This window comes from Pararge aegeria, chromosome 14 (assembly GCF_905163445.1).
Source record: "Pararge aegeria chromosome 14, ilParAegt1.1, whole genome shotgun sequence".
Taxonomy (NCBI): Eukaryota; Metazoa; Arthropoda; class Insecta; order Lepidoptera; family Nymphalidae; genus Pararge; species Pararge aegeria.
The window spans coordinates 10894835-10914137 of record NC_053193.1 but is presented as its reverse complement, the minus strand read 5'-3'; the positions used below and the strand labels follow the sequence as shown (position 1 = coordinate 10914137).

Genomic DNA, 19303 nt, shown 5'->3' with positions numbered 1-19303 from the left:
ATCTGTATATTTTAAGTGAATTTATGTGTATTATACTTACACAAGCTACGCTTACTTCGAAACTAGATATCAATGTATTTACTGTCTTATAATTCAGTCAGTTAATTGTAGATATCTTAGCTTAGTACCTTTTTTTTATTTTAGTTATTCAAAATTCGAAGCAAGCATTTTTCGAACCTTTTTCTACAGGCATTCAGAAAGCTAATTCCGTTTACAGAACCATGATAGTTGACTTACGCACGAGATGCGCGTAATAGCAATATTTTATTAAAAATAACGGTTTTCCACTTATGTGTGAAAGGCACGTGAAAAGTTAATATTAAAAAATCTACCTATGATATGTTTTATATCCTACATGTTTTATTAACTTGGTAACTTAAATACGCTAATATCCCTAGCGCGTATCAATGTGCATAACTAATTATGCACATCAAGGCTAATCTAGAAATTTGTATGCACCGCACAGTACTGAAATGCTTTACTCGTCTTAACATAACTGCTCATAGCACGAACTCGTAGTTGATTTTGATTAAGCTGTGGGAGAAGATACATTTTTATTTTATGTTTTTATAAAAATTTCTTTATGAAAGGATTTTTTTTGCCGTGCAGCAATGATATAGTTAAACTGTCCAATGACTAGTATTCATTGGTTAATATTTAACAAAAAACATTATTAAGAAATATTAATTAATAGTTTGGTGTACATAAAGTGTACTGTAGACTAAAGCATAAGGGGCGCGGTGCGGCTGTGGTATCTATTCAATCAATCGACTTCGTTCCATGCAGCAGAAGAAATATTCAAAGAGGTACTGAATTTTACCAGCTGCCATGCTGCCAGCTGCCATTCCATGTTTCGAATGGTTTTCTTAACTTTTTATTACTGGTATGATATTATTCAACTTAAATTATTTTAATATTTCTTATAGAGCAACTATTTATCGGATAGGTTATCGACAATTGTTTAACAGTGTAGGTATCTAATCAAATATACTTCTTCTTGTTCAATAAGCGTGAGATAGACGAATGTTTATTAATGTTATGTAATGTCTGAAAGAGAGCTACTTACTGGACATGAACAAAGTAGCTACTAATCTTAATGTATATAAATCTCCTGTCACGATGTTTGTCCGCGATGGACTCCTAAACTACTTAAGCGATTTTAAATTAAATTGGCACACCGTGAGCAGTCTGGTCCAACTTAAGAGATAGCAAAGCTTAGATCTTTAATTATAGTCGCACTTTTATTTTATTGCAAATTATTTGTCTATTATTAATTGACAGTCACATGTTATATATACTACTATACTCATTTAAGGCTTAGCGATTCTGAATACTTTAAAAACAAAATCAAACGCAGACGAAGTCGCGGGCAACAGCTAGTCGTTATATATAACTTTTGCTTCTAAAGTCGGACGGTTTTTTGGCGGTACATCTTTGTAGTTAGGTCTTTTGACGATCTCCCTGGCGCCACGGTCAGTGCTGTGAATTTAAGTAGAAAGCCCCGGGTTCTATTCCTGGCAGAGGCATTTGGGAATTTATAATATCTGAATTTTCTCTGGTCTGTTCTGGTGGGAGGCTTCGGCCGTAGCTAGACAAGACGTGCCGCTTAGCTATTTAGAGTTTCGGTGCTATGTAGCGTAGAAACCGATTCGGGTATTAAATCCGGAACCGGATTTTAATACCATACTCCCTAACACCATCCATTCCATCCATCCATTACCCAGCTACCATCTCAGACTGCATCATCACTTACCACCAGGCGAGATTGCAGACAAGGACTAACTTGTAGTAGAATTTAAAAAAATGACGGTTGCTAGCCACATCACCAAACCAGACCAGAGAAAATCGAGAAATTATTCTTAATTCCAAAATGTTCCCTGTCGGAGCCTGGTGTTTAAAGGTCTTGGTCTGGTTGCTGTCCACATTGTAACAACAATTTCCACATAAAATCAAGTCTTAACAAAGCATGCACTTTGTGTGTGTGTTGTGTAAAAACCGCTGTCCTTCATCAATTTGCAAAAGGCATAGTTGCTTTGCATCTTGATGACTATACAAACGTCTCGGGTAATTGAGTGAACTACGAGTAACGCTAATGCATTAACGTGTAGTTTTACTAAAGGTCTCTTAAAACCGTATCATAATAACTCGTTCCAGCCTTTCCCGAAACTACATTTTTATATTTTAGGTTGTAGCCTAGTGCGTAAGGCTTCGGTTTCCCTTTCTGAGGGACCGAGTTCGATCCCGGGTCGTTTCAGAGCTATGTGCGTTTTAGGGAATTAGTAAAGGAAATCATCGAGTGGAAATCTACATTCCGGAGAGATCTCTATAATGTTCTCTTGGCCGCATGGGCTCTTTCCAATTTGAGGTAATGGGTTTGATAATAATGTCGATAAGCGCTAAGCAAAACAATAAATAGGAAACTTGTAAGAGTATACATTACCTTCCTCAGCATATTAATGGGCCACTGGTGACAGGGCTTCTGTCTCACTGGAGAGACACTGTCTCATTTAGATCAAGGATGCTCCAATTTGAGTTGCTGACCTTTAATTTATTGTCACAAGTTTTACGTTTTCTCCGAGGGTGGAATGTAAAGAATATCTTAAATACAAGTAAGCTATTGAGAATTTCTTGGCAAAAAACCCTAGCAAATATTAGCACAAGCTGGAATCAATTGGGAATCTAACGAAGAACCTCGTGATCGGGAGACGAATAAACTGACAATTGGTAACCCTCCGTATCAGCTGAGGCTTATTTAAAATATTGTATTTTTACAATAATTCAATTTTCAAATTAAACACAACACCACAATACAATTAAAAAGGTGTTAAATAAATAAATTAAGGGACACTTAACTTTCATTTTATTTTATTTAAATGGTATAATAATTAATATTTTATTAGAATAGGAAATGTTCTATCACAATATTATTTTAATTTATCGCTTAAATGTCTAAAACTTATAACTTATTAGGTGTTTTTGTTAACAATATTTGCAAGTAAGTATATCATTTTTCTATTTTATACCTACCTTATGGTAATTATTAAATATAGTTTATGTATCCAAATAAATAAATTTGTTAAGTACGGTAACGTAAAATTTTTTGACTTAAAAATCATGAAGGGGTTAATTAATATTAAGCATGAATAACCAATAAATACGAACAAAACAGGAATAATACTATGGCATAAAAATGGGTTTAGTAATACATGTACAACTTTAAAAAATATTACAACGGAAAAACGTTACTTTTATCATGTACTCCTATATATTTTAAATTTTAGGGAATATATTTAGAGACCATTGGGAAAGAAGTATGTTTTTGTACAACGCCACTTCCAATTGTTCTTCACCAAACTGTCTTATTTCAATCTATGTTGGATGGTATTTGAATGAAAAGTCAAGACATCTGCGTCATGTCAAGGTCAGACAACATATCTGTGTGGCTTGCGCAATGGCAACTTTTGATAACAGTTAAACGTGTAAGATGGATTGAAAAATAGAAAATAAATAAATGAACCCAACATGATGTATATGGTTGTGAATACATCAATAATTTTGTATTCATTTATACATTTAAAAGAATGATTATTTACAGAAATAGAGAACTTTATTCTACGATTTGATTCGAGGTAACATACCTACATATTGGTGCCAATTCGATTTATACCAATCCTTGACTGCACTGTACCTTTAGTATGACATATTCACTCGCAATAATTGAGTTCTATTTAGACAATCAAACCACTATTAAGAGCTTTTAATACTGGCGATCTGTACGTCCCGGTCGCAATCCGTCCCTCTGACCAAGAGTAATATTATAAGCTATAGAGTACACAAATACTCGTATACGTATTGGTTGTACTGTTCAATCCCCGTTATCCATAATGTAAGCAAAAACAAAGTTTTATAGTTATTTATATGAAAATAGAAAATAAGTTATCTGTAATTATCTCCTTTAGTTTGTCTTTGTTCTTACATTTTGGTAGGGACTGAACATTCCACCGTAAACCGAAACGAAAGCAAAATCGACCTATTTCTCGTATGATGTACATTTTACTTTTATTACCTCGTAGATAAGTGTGTTCCATCTTAAACTACATCATCATTCAATACGCGTATATTGATAAAATAATGCTCACACTAAATTAAACTTAATTAAATAACTACACTATTACATATAAAATTTTACTGTACACGGTATTTAATTAACATAATAGGTAATATACCAAACAAAATGGATCACAGGTTGATTTTTGTAAGACGAGGCTTATTCGCAAAAATAAAATCAAAACGTAATGTCAGGGGGTATAAGAATTTAAGTGAATTATATTATAAATCGGAGGTTTTTTAAATACCCAATAACGGCAAAAATATGTATATTATTAACGTTCCTCAAAATTCTTCATTATTTTCATAAACTAGGTAATTGAATGCACCATAATTTAATTAGGTATATCACAAAATGGCACCGAGAGAAAGCTTACGTAAACCTCAAAAAATGCTTTAAATAATAACAGTTAGATATATTGGCAAATTGTGTTTAGTGTCGCTAGAGTGCCGTATCTACTGCTTTTTTATTTTGTATATCTCCATGTCGGCCATTTTGAGAGGATCATGGTTCCTGTTGACTGGTTAGCCGTATTAACGGACATCTTCTCGAAAAGACCGTCTTTAGAGCTGGTAATGTTTCCGTATTATTGGACATCGTCCTACCAGTTGTGTTTATCACATAATTCAAGAAAAAACAGCTTAAGTAAACTCACAATAAATTAGCTTTGAGTAATCGTATTTTTTATCATTTCTCTTTAGTGGCACATTAAAGTGCCGTGCCTTCTGCTTCTTTCTTTTTGTTCTTCTCCATGTCTGTGTCGGCCATTTTGAGAGGACCATGTTTCCAGTCGGCCGGGTAGCCGTATTGCCGGACATCGTCCCACCATTGTTGTTTGCCATCAGCCCAGATACAGTAAATCACGTTGGTGCCGACAAGCACTGCGAAACACACCCAGAACGCCAATCGCCATTGTACTAGTGTCGACTGCAAAAAAAAAAAACAATAAATTTGCTTTTGAAATTACTCTATTCGACTGTTTTCATAACTCTACTTTGATTAAATAACGCACGTCAATTATAGCAGATTGTAAAATTAAAATATAACCGCATCACTGTAGTTAGCCCACAAAGATCTAGATCAATCGCACTAAAAATACTGTGCAATGGGTAATTGCTTCCTTTTCGCTTTTATCATCTTTATTTGTGCTGCGCGTAATAAATACTTTATCAATATAAAGTATTTATTACCTTGTTCTTAATTAACAAACGATGCATTTAACCTCTTAACCCAAAGAGGGCTAACTTCTCTCATGGTATTTTGTATAATATATATTTATTTTACACTAGCTTCACTCGGCCACGCTTCGCTTTAGTCTGCGTTTAATTTCCGTTCTCGTTAAAACTTGTGGATAAACGTATTTAAAAAGTTACAAAGACGTTGTATGCAAATTTCAAATCAATCCATTGAGTATATTTTAAAATTTAATGAACTATTTATTGCATAAATAGGCTGAATTATAAAATATAATAGAGTATATTAATAGTGAAGCGGTGATACAGCCGCGCGTATAATTAAAGTAGATATTAAAGAAATATAAAAAAACCTAACTATGTCAATGTAAGATTAATGTCAACAATATATATGTATGATTATTAATTATTAAAACAAAAGTGAAACAATCAAAAAAATAAAAATGTTAAACAAATAAATTATTAGTTTTAATTTATAATGATCCTTATTTTTTTTTTTTGATTTTATAGTGACGACTCAGGAGAGTCAGCAGAATCAACAGTCTTCACGTCAACTGTCAGCAAAAAAATCATTTAAAGAGTAATAGCAATCGATCAATTTTTCAAAACTGTATAAAATTTGAAGCTATGAGGTATATTTACTTCCGGGGGGCCGAGTTTGAAACCCAGCACGCACTACTGACTTTTCTAAGCTATGCTTTTCTAATATCACTTGCTTCAATGGTGAAGGAAAACATCGTGAGGTAACCTGCATGCTTAAGAGTTCACTATTATGTTCTCAAAGGCGGTTGGAGTCCACCAATCCGCACTAGACCACCGTGGTGGACTACGGTCTAAACCCTTCTCATGTGTGGGTGGCCCATGCTCTGTAGTGTATATAATGATGAAGGCAAAAATAAAAATGTTCTGCTTTGTCGTACCCACAAGCCCTGATATGTTTAAACACTTATTTTTTGACGTGACAACGTCTTATAATTCGATGGAGCCGGCTGCACGCACGAAAAAACATGACAACATGCGGCGTTACCTCGCTCTGAGACGTTCCATTTAAGACTTGAAGTGCAAGCGAGACAAAGAGGCACAATCGTACAATAACACATTTACATGTTTTCGTCAAGTATGAAGAGCAGTGAAAAGTGAATGTGGTGTCAATTGTTTATAGCAACGATGATGATAGAAACTATGTACATTGTTAAAAAAAATTACATAATTGTATTCATGCGTACAAATAAATGTAACTTGATCAATTCAATTGTGATTTCGATCTATCTACTTTCATAAAGAAAGTACCATACAAAATATCTATCAAACAAATAAAATTTAAATTTTCTTTTGAAAAATGCAACCATTCCATCAGTATTCTCTTATGACGTTGTCACGTTTAACTATCGTCAGTAAACCGAATTTACAGACAATCGATTTTTTTTTAATCATGTAAATTAATGTCACAAACGCCTTTGACGCGTAGTTTTGATTTCAATGTCATAAAGACTTAGTCCACACACATCAAAATGTCCATTCGAGTTACATGTTCGGTTCACTGAGCAATAAATATTGGTCTCTACTACACAGGATGGAATAAATAAAATATGCGGCATGGATCTCGAACGCTTCGTTATTAACGTATTTGTAAGACACTATCGATTCGTTAGCTTTACCCTCTACATTGCACGTGTACATAAATTTACCGGAGATACAAAGGTTCCTAGAGATGAATAGGCAAAATTTAGATTTTGGAAGATAAACACGTGAGGTTTACTTATTTAATCTGAAATAAGATAATTATTTCAAATGACCCTATGGCAAATAGCACACTTATCTTATGAATAAAATATGATAGTTCTTTCTATATTATATTCCTACGCTTTTAGATTCAGTTATTTAAATTTAAAAAAAAAATGTTACTTGTCAAAATTGTTCTCAATCTAAGTATCTGTAAATATTTTTTTTCTAATAATTATCTTGTTCAACATCTAACCGTTTACTGAAAGGCTGACAAACACCGATGAAACTGTTTGAATTGAATTACTATCTCTAAGAATCTCGTTGCCTAAAGTTATTACGAGTTAGTACTTCGGTTAACTGTTTCAAATTTCGCCTAGGGAAGTTGGGCGCAAACATTTCCGTCCCTTCCATTATCTGCGTTCACCACAAAACTAAACTGAAAGGTATTAGCTGCGAAGGGAACAAAGTTGATAACATCCTGCGACTGACATTGGCTTCGAAATATCAATATCAGTAAACGTATTATTGCTACGAAGCCTTCGCCGATATAACTATCATGGCTCAAATATGCATAAAAGCTAAAGTCAAAATTACTATAATGTTATAGTAATTTTGACTTCTATAAAACATCTATTGGCACGGCTTGTTTGTAAAATCGACCTGTTTGCCGTCACGGGAAATGGCATGTCGCTCACTTATGCCGCCATGCCCCTTCAAGGCTACCGCATTTTTACTAATTTAGTTATTGTATATTTATTACTCAATTACGAAACTTTATTTCATTTTTATTTTCTGCAAATATTTTGTTTATTTTCAAGTCAAGTCCTCAAAAAAATATTTTATTTTTTAATTTTAAATTTATGATTACCACGCGCGCAGCGAGCGTAACCTTTTGTTTTGAATGTTATCTTTAACTGATGTTTGTTTAGGGAGGGATAAAGATTCATTAGTGTTCTGTGATTCTCATAAATTACTCCCTGTTAGTACTCTATATCCACCAATCATTATCGCTCGCCTACGCACATGGCAAAGATAAAAGCATGAACTCGCCAGCTATAGTCTGAGTTAACGGGGTTAAGTAGCTAACTTTGACTTTAAAGTAACGATCAAGAGTTAGTGACGGTTTTTTTTAAATAGCAGTAGCAACCAATTGGCAAATTTTAAAAACTCTTCGGAAATAATCTTCCTAATAAAATTTTCCATCAATGAATTTACTGCAGGCCTAGTCAGTAATGTAATATTAATAAACATTTCAAGATAATAAGGCAGCGGCGTTTGTTAAACATTACTGTTAAGTTGCAATCGATACATCAATTAAAGCCACAAACACTTACATCAGGTGTCAACAATCCAATTAGATAAGGTGTGATAATTCCCGATATGGTGGAAGTTCCGTTTATCATCGCAGTCAAAGAACCGGCGTAGTTAGGCGCCAAGTCCAAAGCATTCACCTGAAAAATATAATAGGTAAATAAATTACAAATATTCTCATAGGGAAACTAGACTATGCAATGGTTTAGTAGTAGTGCTGTATAGAATTGTTTATGCATATTGGTTCTTGTACACTTTCGAATACAGAGTAACGTGATAAAAAGTTTAACCAAAAATATACCCGAATCATCATTATTAAAATATCATTTTTGTCATCATTACTCGCATGTGAGGTGTGGTGATGGCAGATCAGATTACAGTGGTCACCACCACAACTCTTCCCTAGGGTTTCGTACAAGGCGACTTAGGGAACATGATGGAAAAGAGCAGCAGCGTCGTCAATGATACTACTACAATTAACTGACAGACATCACCAGCGTGTCTGATTAAGGAAAAACCATTCCATTGCAAGCGACTGGCACTCCAGCAATTAACTGTTTTAGGCTATGGGTGAGAGGATATGAGAACAGGTCTCGTCTCAGAATAAAATAAAGTCTTTAGTCCACCACGCTAGCAAAGTGCGGGTTGGTGGACTTTATATGCATTTGAAAAAATTGCGTATGATTTTCGAGCATGCAGATTTCCTCACAATTTTTTCCTTTATCGTTAAAGCACTTAACGTTAAAACCCCTAAAATAAATCAGACGTCGCTTGGAATAGTTAAGCTAGGCTATCACCGCTCTATGCATAAAATAATGAGAACATTCCGTAAGACAAATCTTACCTTCATGCCGCTATAAAATCCTCCCATCAAGGCCATAGATGCGATAAAGTAGGCGACAGCTGCAAAGCGATCACATCCCGCGTATGAGGCTAATATAATACAAATGGCCGGTCCAGTTGCAGCTGGAACAATTTGTGGAATATAAGACGATGGACAGATAATATTGGAAAATGAATGGATATCATAGCTAAACTTACGTGAACTTTCGTTGGAGTACCCCTAACTAAATTTGAACTTGCTACGGGTAGTTCATGAGCTTATTCGCTTGATGTGGTACATAACATAAAGCGATGCGAATGGGGAACCTAAACTTATTTGAAATTAGTTGGGGATACTTTACTAAAATTTTACGTAAGTTCTGAGGTTTCATACCGATCACATTTTGTATCGCTCACGAATATTTTAAATGCTTAAATATGCTTTATATCTTGTGAAAACCCGGCCCGAGACATACGTGTACCAAGCAGATTGCACCATACCCGACACAAGTGATACCATTTGAACTGACTCTGCACCGAGGACAGACTGATGGACAGATGGACTGCATTATTGAAATTTTAGTACGGAAGCTGTGTTGATGTGCTCGACCGTACTAATAGGAAGATCATCCTCCGAGCGGGTGTTAGTGCTCGGGAACCGAGGTTCGGCCATTCACCTTTGGAAGTTGTATATCATCATCATCATCATTTCGGTCACTTCTTGGTGCCATCTAGTTTTTAATGTGGAGACCGCCACATTAAAAAAATTCAAGAGTATTCTCATAAAAAAAACGTTTTTTTTTGGTGCCATTTGCTCGATCGATTGCATTAATAATGTTTCCAATTATACACTTTGGTACAGACCTATTCTGCAAATCCAACTCGCATTTAGCCAACAATTTAATACGTGCAGTGTAGGATATTAGCGAGAAACACACTGGGCAACACCAGTTTTCAAGAACCCTTTATTTCCCCTATATTCCCCTAACTATTTGTATGCAAAATGACGCCAAAATACAAAACAAAGGTCAACAAAGGTCAAACCACAAGTAGGTAACGAAATCCAGTAACTTAACGTAACTTAACTTAACTACGGCAACTTTTTCCGTGTTGAGCACAGGCTTTCTATCTCCTATGAGAGGTAGTCTCGGGTATGCGGGTTGGTATGGTAATAAATTCGCTAAATTTAAAATCAAAAAACGCTACAGCACTTTTATTAATAAGGGGATAGAGGCCTAATTAAACAACCTGGCGTTACCTCGGAAAAGTTATACCTACAGTGTTTTTTACGGTCTAAAATTTCAAAGATTATATCAGTTGAAGTGTACCAAAACGCTGCATAACGTTGAAGTGTGACAGAACACTTAATTGCAATTCGGACGTTGCGCCACTTTTCTTAATAAGGGGATTCAATAAGTATATATAGTTATTATATATTATACCTATAGTCGTGTGAATAATTCTTCCAGTTTTGATAGAATGCCACTCGCGCTTTACACAAATGTCACAGATCCAGCCGAAGAAGAAAGCGCTTATCCACATAGCAAGGTAGGGGATTGCAGTCAGAGTACCCGTCGTCGCAATGTTGAACTTCAGCACATCCGTCATGTACTTGGGCAGGTCTGTGACCATTGTGTAGTAGCCCCAGTCGTGGCCAACCTGGAATCATTTAATAAAAGAGTTAATTAAATTCTTTCCTGATTAAGTTATAGTAGTCACTAACCGATAGAATAGACATTTCAAAAGAGCTTATTGAGTATATCATTTTAATTGGAGATATTTACTTTAAAAGTAGTAGTTCAGTAAGAATTGTCATTTATTGTGAAAGTTATAAATATGTTGTGTGTGTTTCTGTGTTTGTGTGTAGCAATACTTACTTTTAAATAATATTATAAAAATAACTTACAGCAGCAAACAAAAGGGCCCAAACAGGAACTGATCTCACAATCGCTCTCCAAGGTACGGGATCCCTGACACTAGAAGTGTCTGCGCTCGTTACTGTCTCGTTCAAATATTTTAACTCTTCATCTGATATAAAAGGATGCGTGTTCGGTGTACTGTAGCAGAATATACTCTGTAAAAACATTTTAAGAATGAAATGAAACAGTGCGTTAATTTTTGTGAATTGTCGAGCGCTACAATAGCCTAGTGGTTAGGACTTTTCTATATCTATGTGCGTTTAAATTATACATCATTTCGTGTAACGAAGAAAGGTGAAACATCAACAAAGTGAATTACGGCCCCATAGTTAGCCGCGTGCGCGGCAATATGTAGATAATTGTAATGACAATGATGGTGAAAATGTTTTACTTCGATTTTAGTTCACGTTGGATAATAATCTCATCTTTCTCAACTTAAAGAAGACCGACTGCTATCACAAAGATAGCATCTAGAGCTTTGACTTAGTGTGCTGTTCTATCGCTGGCAATACTACATGTTATTCCTAAACCAACGGCGTAACGCAGTCTTTGACGCTATTGGATTTATATCATCATCGGATTATCAGCTGATTACTCCATTTTTCTAACTGCAGTGACGATTTCTTGACAAACTTTATCTATATCTATATCTAATAATAATAATTCAATGAAACTCGAAAATCCGACATATATAGTTTAATAGGTAAATACCAACCAGGCAGCTTACACTAATTAATCATAATCATCAATCAGAAATTTCTTGTCATAAAAAAACCATGATGCTTCTCAGCAAGACATAATAAATATTTGAAATAAATATAACATATTAAATCAATGCTTGACATCATATTCCTCACAAACTAGATCAGAATCACTAACAGATGGAATGTAAATATTTAAACAGGATTACTCTAACTTCGTTAACCTCGCGGATTAAGTCATGAGGCAACGAGCAATTATAAGTAGGTATTCTAAGCAAAAACTGGCAAACAGGTAATTTCAACTTAATGAATAAACCCAATGATGCTATAAAAAGTAAGAAAAACTTTATGAAGCGAATTTTAATTATTCTTACCCAAAATATAAACCACAAGATCCCAAAGCAACCGAAGAAGTAGAATACGTTAGCCCAGTCTCCACCTCCAGCCATTAGGACACCAGACATAAAAGAACCAAAGATGTTTCCGATTTGTGCTCCACCAAAGACGACGGCTCCTTGTCGTGATCTTTCATGTGGCGGTACCCATCGAGCCAGTACTATCATCAAAGCTGGCATTGTTGGACCCTGAAAAGAGAGTGATAGTAGCGTAAAAAACCTAATGCCAGACATATTAAATCAATGCCTAATGATAGAATATTAAATTTAGTTACACTTCTCAATTCGATGTGCCATCTGAAGATTTTAGGGTGGATTGATTATAATTAACATTCGGTGCAAAAAAACAGTGATCAAAGTAAAACACAAATAAGTTATAGTACACCAAATACTTGTTCAAAATTCTTTCTGAACTTAGAAAAACAACCAACTTATGTATACAATTTTTGCTTACTATCTTCGGTTTCGAAGAATGAACATAGCTAGTTACCAACTGTTTCATTATCCGAATTCTTTGTGAATTGGGTAATTAATCACTCTTATTATTATTTATTTATACATATTCATTTATATGCTTTAGATTATAATAATATAAAAGGTAAATAATTATTTCTCACCTCTCCCATCCCCTGTAAGATACGAAGTATAAAGAGCCATGTCGCTCCCCCGGCTTTGACCACAATTGGGGTCAATAATGTAAATATTGCAGTACTCAGAAGGCCAATTCCTAATGTCCATTTGCCGCCATACTTTTCGGCTAAGTAGCCCCCTGGGACGTGAGTAATAGCATATCCGTAATAAAAGCCACTAAGAATGAGCCCTTGCGTTGATTCTGACCATTCGAAGATTGCGTGCTGTAATAAAGAAGTATCCAATCATTTTGATGCATTTATTTACCCGTCGCCAATTTTTGGTTTGTCATGGACAGTATACATTTAGGTGGCAGGTATTGTTAAAAACACAAACGTATTACAATGACCACAAAATCTATGTTGGAACGCAGTTTATTGGAAGGTGTTTGGTGTAACAAACTTCGGCTTCTCATTAAATGTAATCGTAGCCATGATAGTTTTTGTAACGTTTTGTAAGCTAATTAAAATTCGTAACATACTTAGTTATAAAATGAGTGCTACAAAAACTATAATGTTTTTTTTTTAAAGGTTGGATCTCATTGCACTTGCTTAAGACATTTATCTATTTGATTTCAAGTTGTCAACTGGGTCGTCTTCGCACAAAATATCTATATAAAGACATGCGAAAGTTTTAATGAATGCTTGTTACGTAATCACGTCAGAACAGCTAAACAGATATAGATAACATTTAGACGGATTACAGATATGATAATCATCTGGCACAGAAGGTACTTTTTAAGCAAGAAAAATTTATGGTTCCATGCGACATATATATTTTAGTATTTCTTATAGCAAGAGATCGCCGTAGTTTTTTTGCAAAGTGGTAGTTCAGGGGACTTTTAGTAGCCAAGTTCATAATTTTCACGTACTGTTGTAGTAACTGACATTGAGGTCAAAATAAAAAATATATATATTTACACTTACAGGTTTAAGCGCAACGGTGCCATTGACAAGTATTTCACTCTCATCTGGACAAGCATCAGGATCATACTTCGCAGAATCGCTCTTTGAGTTATTCACCATCTGTGTTACAGCCAAATTCAAACACACCCTCATGGTATACGCGTTGCACACAGCCAGCAATCCCATGATCCCAAGGACATACCGCTGGGGAATTATGAACACTGAGCACAGAAAATGTTTACATGTTTATTATTTTAAATCAAAATTTAAATGTAATGAAATACATGTGAGTCATATTTCTAGTCCCAAAGTTTTATATTAATGAATCAATTGCTAGCCTATATCAGTCCACTGCTAAACTTAAAACTCCTCCTAGGTTTTGCCCTTAATCACAACGCCGGACAGACGGGTTGATGGTAGAAGTAGTCGGTTGTGCGATTACCAACTGATGGTACTGTGCGTTCTCCGTTATATTCTCTCAAGATGCCTCGTATGACACCCGCGGGAAAAGTTGGGGGTGGTGACAACTGTATTCTGATCTGCCGTCGACACACAGTTTTATAATGAAAGTTTTATATACGTAATTGTTAATTAGTAATATGTACATTAATTTGTTTTCTTTCGATTTACATTACAAAATAAAATCCTGGCTATTAATTAATCTATGTATATAAAAGGCAAAAAGGTGACTGACTGACTGACTGACTGATCTATCCACGCACAGCTTTAACCACTTGACGGATCGGGCTAAAATTTTGCACAGATTGTTATTACAACTTTGACATCTGCCTGATTTTTGAAAATTCCAACCCTAAAAGGGTTAAATGGGGGATGAAAATTTGTATAAAATCCATTCAAGTTACATCCATAAAACTTTGGTTTTAGGTTTTCGATTAAAAATTCCACACCTAAAGACATCAAATAGGGATGAACAATGTATCTGAAAGTTTCTGATATTTTAGTAGTACGTAGTTAAAATTTACCAAATCAAAAATTGAACTTAACGTGAGTGAAGCTGCAGGCAAAAGCTAGTATGACATACGCTAGTAACGTAAGCTGCAAAAATTTTATCCCCTTATTAGGAAAACAATTTATCGGAGATAAAAATTGATATAGTACCTATTAAAATTATGAAGTCGCGTATTGACCTTCAAGCTAAACCGCAATTTTCTGAGGAAAAATGTTACTTATAATATTATGTCCAGCTTGGCACATACCCGATATTTTAAATCTTTTAAATAAGATTTAGATGTAACATAGCAATACATTACTGTCCGTTTTGAATAACGCTTCGAATAAAGAATAATGATTTTATACGTAGATCATTATTAGCTTAAGCGCAATCGTATTTCTGATTATATACCTACTAATTGTGACCTTTGTGAATTAGATTTTTTTTACTACCTATACTTATAATAGAACTGTAACTGGAAGATTTCTGTACATTAAATATATTTAAAAAAATTTGACCGGGGAATTTTTTATAATCGATACTGAGTCCAAAACCGATTTTTATTTATTTTTGTCTGTCTGTCTGTCTGTCTGTCCGGGCAGCACGTATAAACTACTGGAAGGATTTAAATAAAATTTGGTATAGTGGTAGCTGATATCCCGGGTCAACATATATTATACTTTTTATCCCGATAAACAATAAGTTTCCTCCGGGTAATGGATGAAAATTTTTATCAATTTTACTTTATATCTCCGTTAAATTTGCACCAATTTTAATAATTCTTTTTTTATTTGACAGTGTGTACTACCAAGTATGTATTGTCTAATTTTTATGAAGATTTGATGAATATTGTCGGAGATCAGTGAAGAATTACGTCCAAAATTCTTCATTTATTCTTTTGGATTTATTGTAACAATTATGGCTATATACTCGTAACATCATGCTACGACCAATAGCTACTATGATTAAAGAGAAATGTTGCAAAAACTGCAAAAAATATCCTTTTTGAGAGATTCTGATGCGTGCGATGCGTGAACGGTAAACGTTACGCCAAACGACGGAAGTATCGTATAGAATATCAGAATTGTCGGAATTGTTGTTTCTTTAAAGTTCTATAAAGCAGTCCGCGACAATATACGACTATTTTTTTAAGTCGACTCATTCGCGGACGAACCCGCGCGGGTCTGCTAGTTTATACTATAATGACACAATTATAGATTTAATACTTGTTGTCGTTCGACAGTGTCCCTATGTTAAACTACATAGAAAATCTATACAATAACAAAGATAACAATACATCACGAAATTTCATCCTCCATTTTTCCACTACATTAGTACCTACTTGAATTCTTTCATAAAATGAGACTATACTTAAGATTGAGCGTACTCTTTAAAAATAATCCAATAAATCAGTTAACAATTAGAGGTATTGAGCAACTCTGTCTTTTAGAGCTCCGTTAAAAATATATTCTCCGCATAATATCCCATCCTTTGACGTTACACGGGTATCTGCTAATTAAATCCAAACCCATCTGTGCGATAAGAAAGGAAATAAATACTGAAGCCTTGACAGCAGTTATGGTATAGAAATTGTTCCAAGATTACTTACATTTTGATATCCTCCGTCGCCATTCTGGTATCATTGCAACGTATACTATATACAATAAAGCGCCAAGTGTAACGTCAGATCTGAAATAGAAAAATCATCGATATATAATATGAACATTTACATAATGTTCCTCGGAACAAATATTTAACGCGCTTTAAGGCGCCCGCCTGGTACTCTTTTAACGTTTTTTTTTTACCACGATGGGTTCATGGCTTTATATTCGTAACCACGAAGGTATACCAAACAGTATCAATAAACAAGACCGAAGATCGAGGCTATAATTAGAGGTATTTTTTTATTAAAATATATTTTATTTCTCCTTAGGTCAATATTATAGATATTATTTTGTTTCTGAACAAAAATAAATATCAAAATCTGATGACTTTTTGAAGTTGAAGAATCAACTTATCAATAAATAGATAATATTTTTATCCAAGCTGGGTTGAAATATTGTGTTATTTTACCAATAGCGATATTTATCTCCTGCTAGTTACTATGACTTTGATGTCAGATAGCAAGATAAAATATAGTGTGCCACATATTATTTTTTTCCTCTTAATAGAGCACCAAATAAATTATTTCGATATCATCACAAAGTCTTATCATCTTTGTTTCAAATTTACATGTTACTTACTCGATGGTTTTAAAGTACTATCGGCTTGAACCTTTTTTCAAGAAAGGAGGGTCATCATCATCAAGGAGGGTCTGGTACTGAGATTTTAGCAGAAGTACCAAACAAATAATTTTTGATACGGAAAATGACACCAGCCTACTACTACGATTATACTTGCACTTTATACTCGCAATGAACTACTAAGAAATGTAAACTACGGATGATATAATTGTAACTGACGTCAAAAAATTTTATTAAGTTAACTTTCTAAGAGTTGATACCCGGAAAAATGTGAATTTATAGTTTTTAACTATCATGAGTACTGCAAATATGTGAGAAATATATCAGTTTAGTAGATATCTCCTTTCCGACTCGCCTTGTTTACAGATGCATACTTTCACAGGTAGACAGACTGTAGTCTATTAGAATTGAGGCCTAATAAAAAAAATTCTTGTAATATCACATTTATCAAACATATCTCGGTCGATGAATGAATCGACTCGTTGATCTAGTGATAGAGCACTGTTGTTTGTCTCGGTTGTACCACACCGACCACCACAAATGTAAAAATGTCAAAATAATTGGAAGCAATTAGACCTTCAAACTCTCCACACCAAGCAGGGTGTAGGTTCTGAAGCTCCTATATTTTTTTCTCTCCCATGTTATAGGACGCTTGTGCCAAAGAGTGGGCCATAATAAATAAGATTATCAAAATTGGCCCAAAAGGGACAGCAATGTATATCTACTAGTTCTACGGTAACAATGTACAAGGAGGTACCTATATGACGCTACATTGAAACGTCTATGTATACATAGTAAATACAAAGTTTTTCCGTAATCAGGTGAAATCATATTATTTCTCGGTTTTCTTTTTGTTTAATAAATACATACCCAGCCGGTTTGCCACTAATTGGATTTACACTACAAGTTTTTCCTTTTCTTATTGTATCTCCAGTCACGAATTGAATACAATGAAATACCCAACTTCATCTGCTAGTGTCACACTTTTCTAACGACTAACCACTTGAAGGAATAACATCGATACTAATCAGAATTGGACGTAGTATTTCATTGCAAGTAATAACAATTTGAAGGATGTTAATCACTGAAAGGGGTGACATAGATGTGCCGCTTTATCTCGACAAATAACATTATGTTTGACGAGTTTATCACTGCAATAATCTTTATACATAAGTACAAAGTCTCTGAGACTCAAGTGGGTTTGGAGATATCTGATTGCCATTTATGTAACTATCAGGTTTTAACTCTAGCTCAATTATACTATAAGTGCCCTACTTAGTTGTTTTAATAACATATCTAGGTATTTTTTGTACTAATATCCTTTTTAGTATCCTTATTCCACATAAGTATCTAAAGTAACGCAAAAGTTGTTAATTATTGTCTAAAAAAAAAAAAAATTCTATGTTTAAACATAGAATTTTTTTTTTGTCAATTAAATTCTGTACTGAATCAAAAAGCCTACTTTATTTGCATGCTTTTATATGATTAATCTATTTTGTACCCATTTTTAAAGTATGTAAATTTGAACAAATGGTAAAGTAGAAATGGTACTAACCGTCACGCGAAGTTTATAAATCACCATAGAAGCCAAGAGTATGATGTCAACTGTTTTGGACTCTATAGCTATAAGGCTTAAGTTATAAGGCTTTCCCGGGTCAAAGGGTTTACACTCTAGATCTTTTATTTAAGTAGGTACGTCCTTTTAATATTTTTAGGGCAATTAATTTAGCAAAGATCTTGCCTGCGATCTCAAGAAAAAGTTTCGCTCAACTTTAAGGAAAACCTTTGCATTTACTTCCATATATTTATACATACACGTGGTAATAAATTAATGATGTAAGAAACGGTGAGTTTAATTACACATTGAGAATGCACATTTGCATAATTGCCGCCCGTTTATTCCTATTAAACATTGATTACAAAGTTAGTGGTCTTTCTATTGAATAGGTACCTACTTATTTCCTTTTTCAAAAATGGCATACCTCCATATATTAAAATTGGAGATGCCATCTACGTGTGATTTAATCTTGTCAAACTCCCCGTTTGTTAAAAGTTTCTATGGTAAAAGAAATAGTAAAAGATCACACATTCTCCATAATTTATAATATTTTTTTTTACTAAAGCTCAACTTTTGAATAATTTGTTCTTATTTAAATAATTTCTCATTTAAAAAACAGCAGCAATTTTTTTTTTTGCCACAATGTATTTGCCATGACGTCAAGTTGCTTATAACCAACAATTAAATTATTATCACAAAAAACGCTTGGATGACGCTAAATACATTTGTCAATATACAATGAGTAGTTACAGTGTGGTAGTGGAATTGTACCAAAGGGTAATAGATTAAGCAGTCTTGATATTTAATTTCTCTTTCATGTATTTCTTAATCGTGATATTAT

The 19303-nt window shown here is 34.1% G+C and overlaps 1 protein-coding gene across 3 annotated transcripts in view; it reads right to left on the bottom strand.

Annotated features, from left to right (window-relative positions):
* Window positions 1-2946: 2946 nt before the first annotated feature.
* The window catches only part of LOC120629246 (putative inorganic phosphate cotransporter), a 36700-nt gene continuing 20343 nt past the window's right edge, over window positions 2947-19303 (bottom strand). For 2 of the 3 annotated variants that reach the window (XM_039898120.1, XM_039898119.1), the window contains exons 2-10: window positions 16271-16350; window positions 13731-13930; window positions 12792-13028; window positions 12154-12363; window positions 11066-11233; window positions 10602-10818; window positions 9182-9303; window positions 8361-8477; window positions 2947-5035 (exon numbers count right to left, since the gene is read on the bottom strand). In XM_039898120.1, coding sequence (XP_039754054.1) covers window positions 4817-5035; window positions 8361-8477; window positions 9182-9303; window positions 10602-10818; window positions 11066-11233; window positions 12154-12363; window positions 12792-13028; window positions 13731-13930; window positions 16271-16304 — 1524 coding nt within the window. In that variant the 5' untranslated portion in view covers window positions 16305-16350 and the 3' untranslated portion in view covers window positions 2947-4816. Of the gene's footprint in view, window positions 5036-8360; window positions 8478-9181; window positions 9304-10601; window positions 10819-11065; window positions 11234-12153; window positions 12364-12791; window positions 13029-13730; window positions 13931-16270; window positions 16351-17774; window positions 17980-19303 lie in introns of those variants that run through there. The other variant, XM_039898121.1, reaches the window with a different exon arrangement.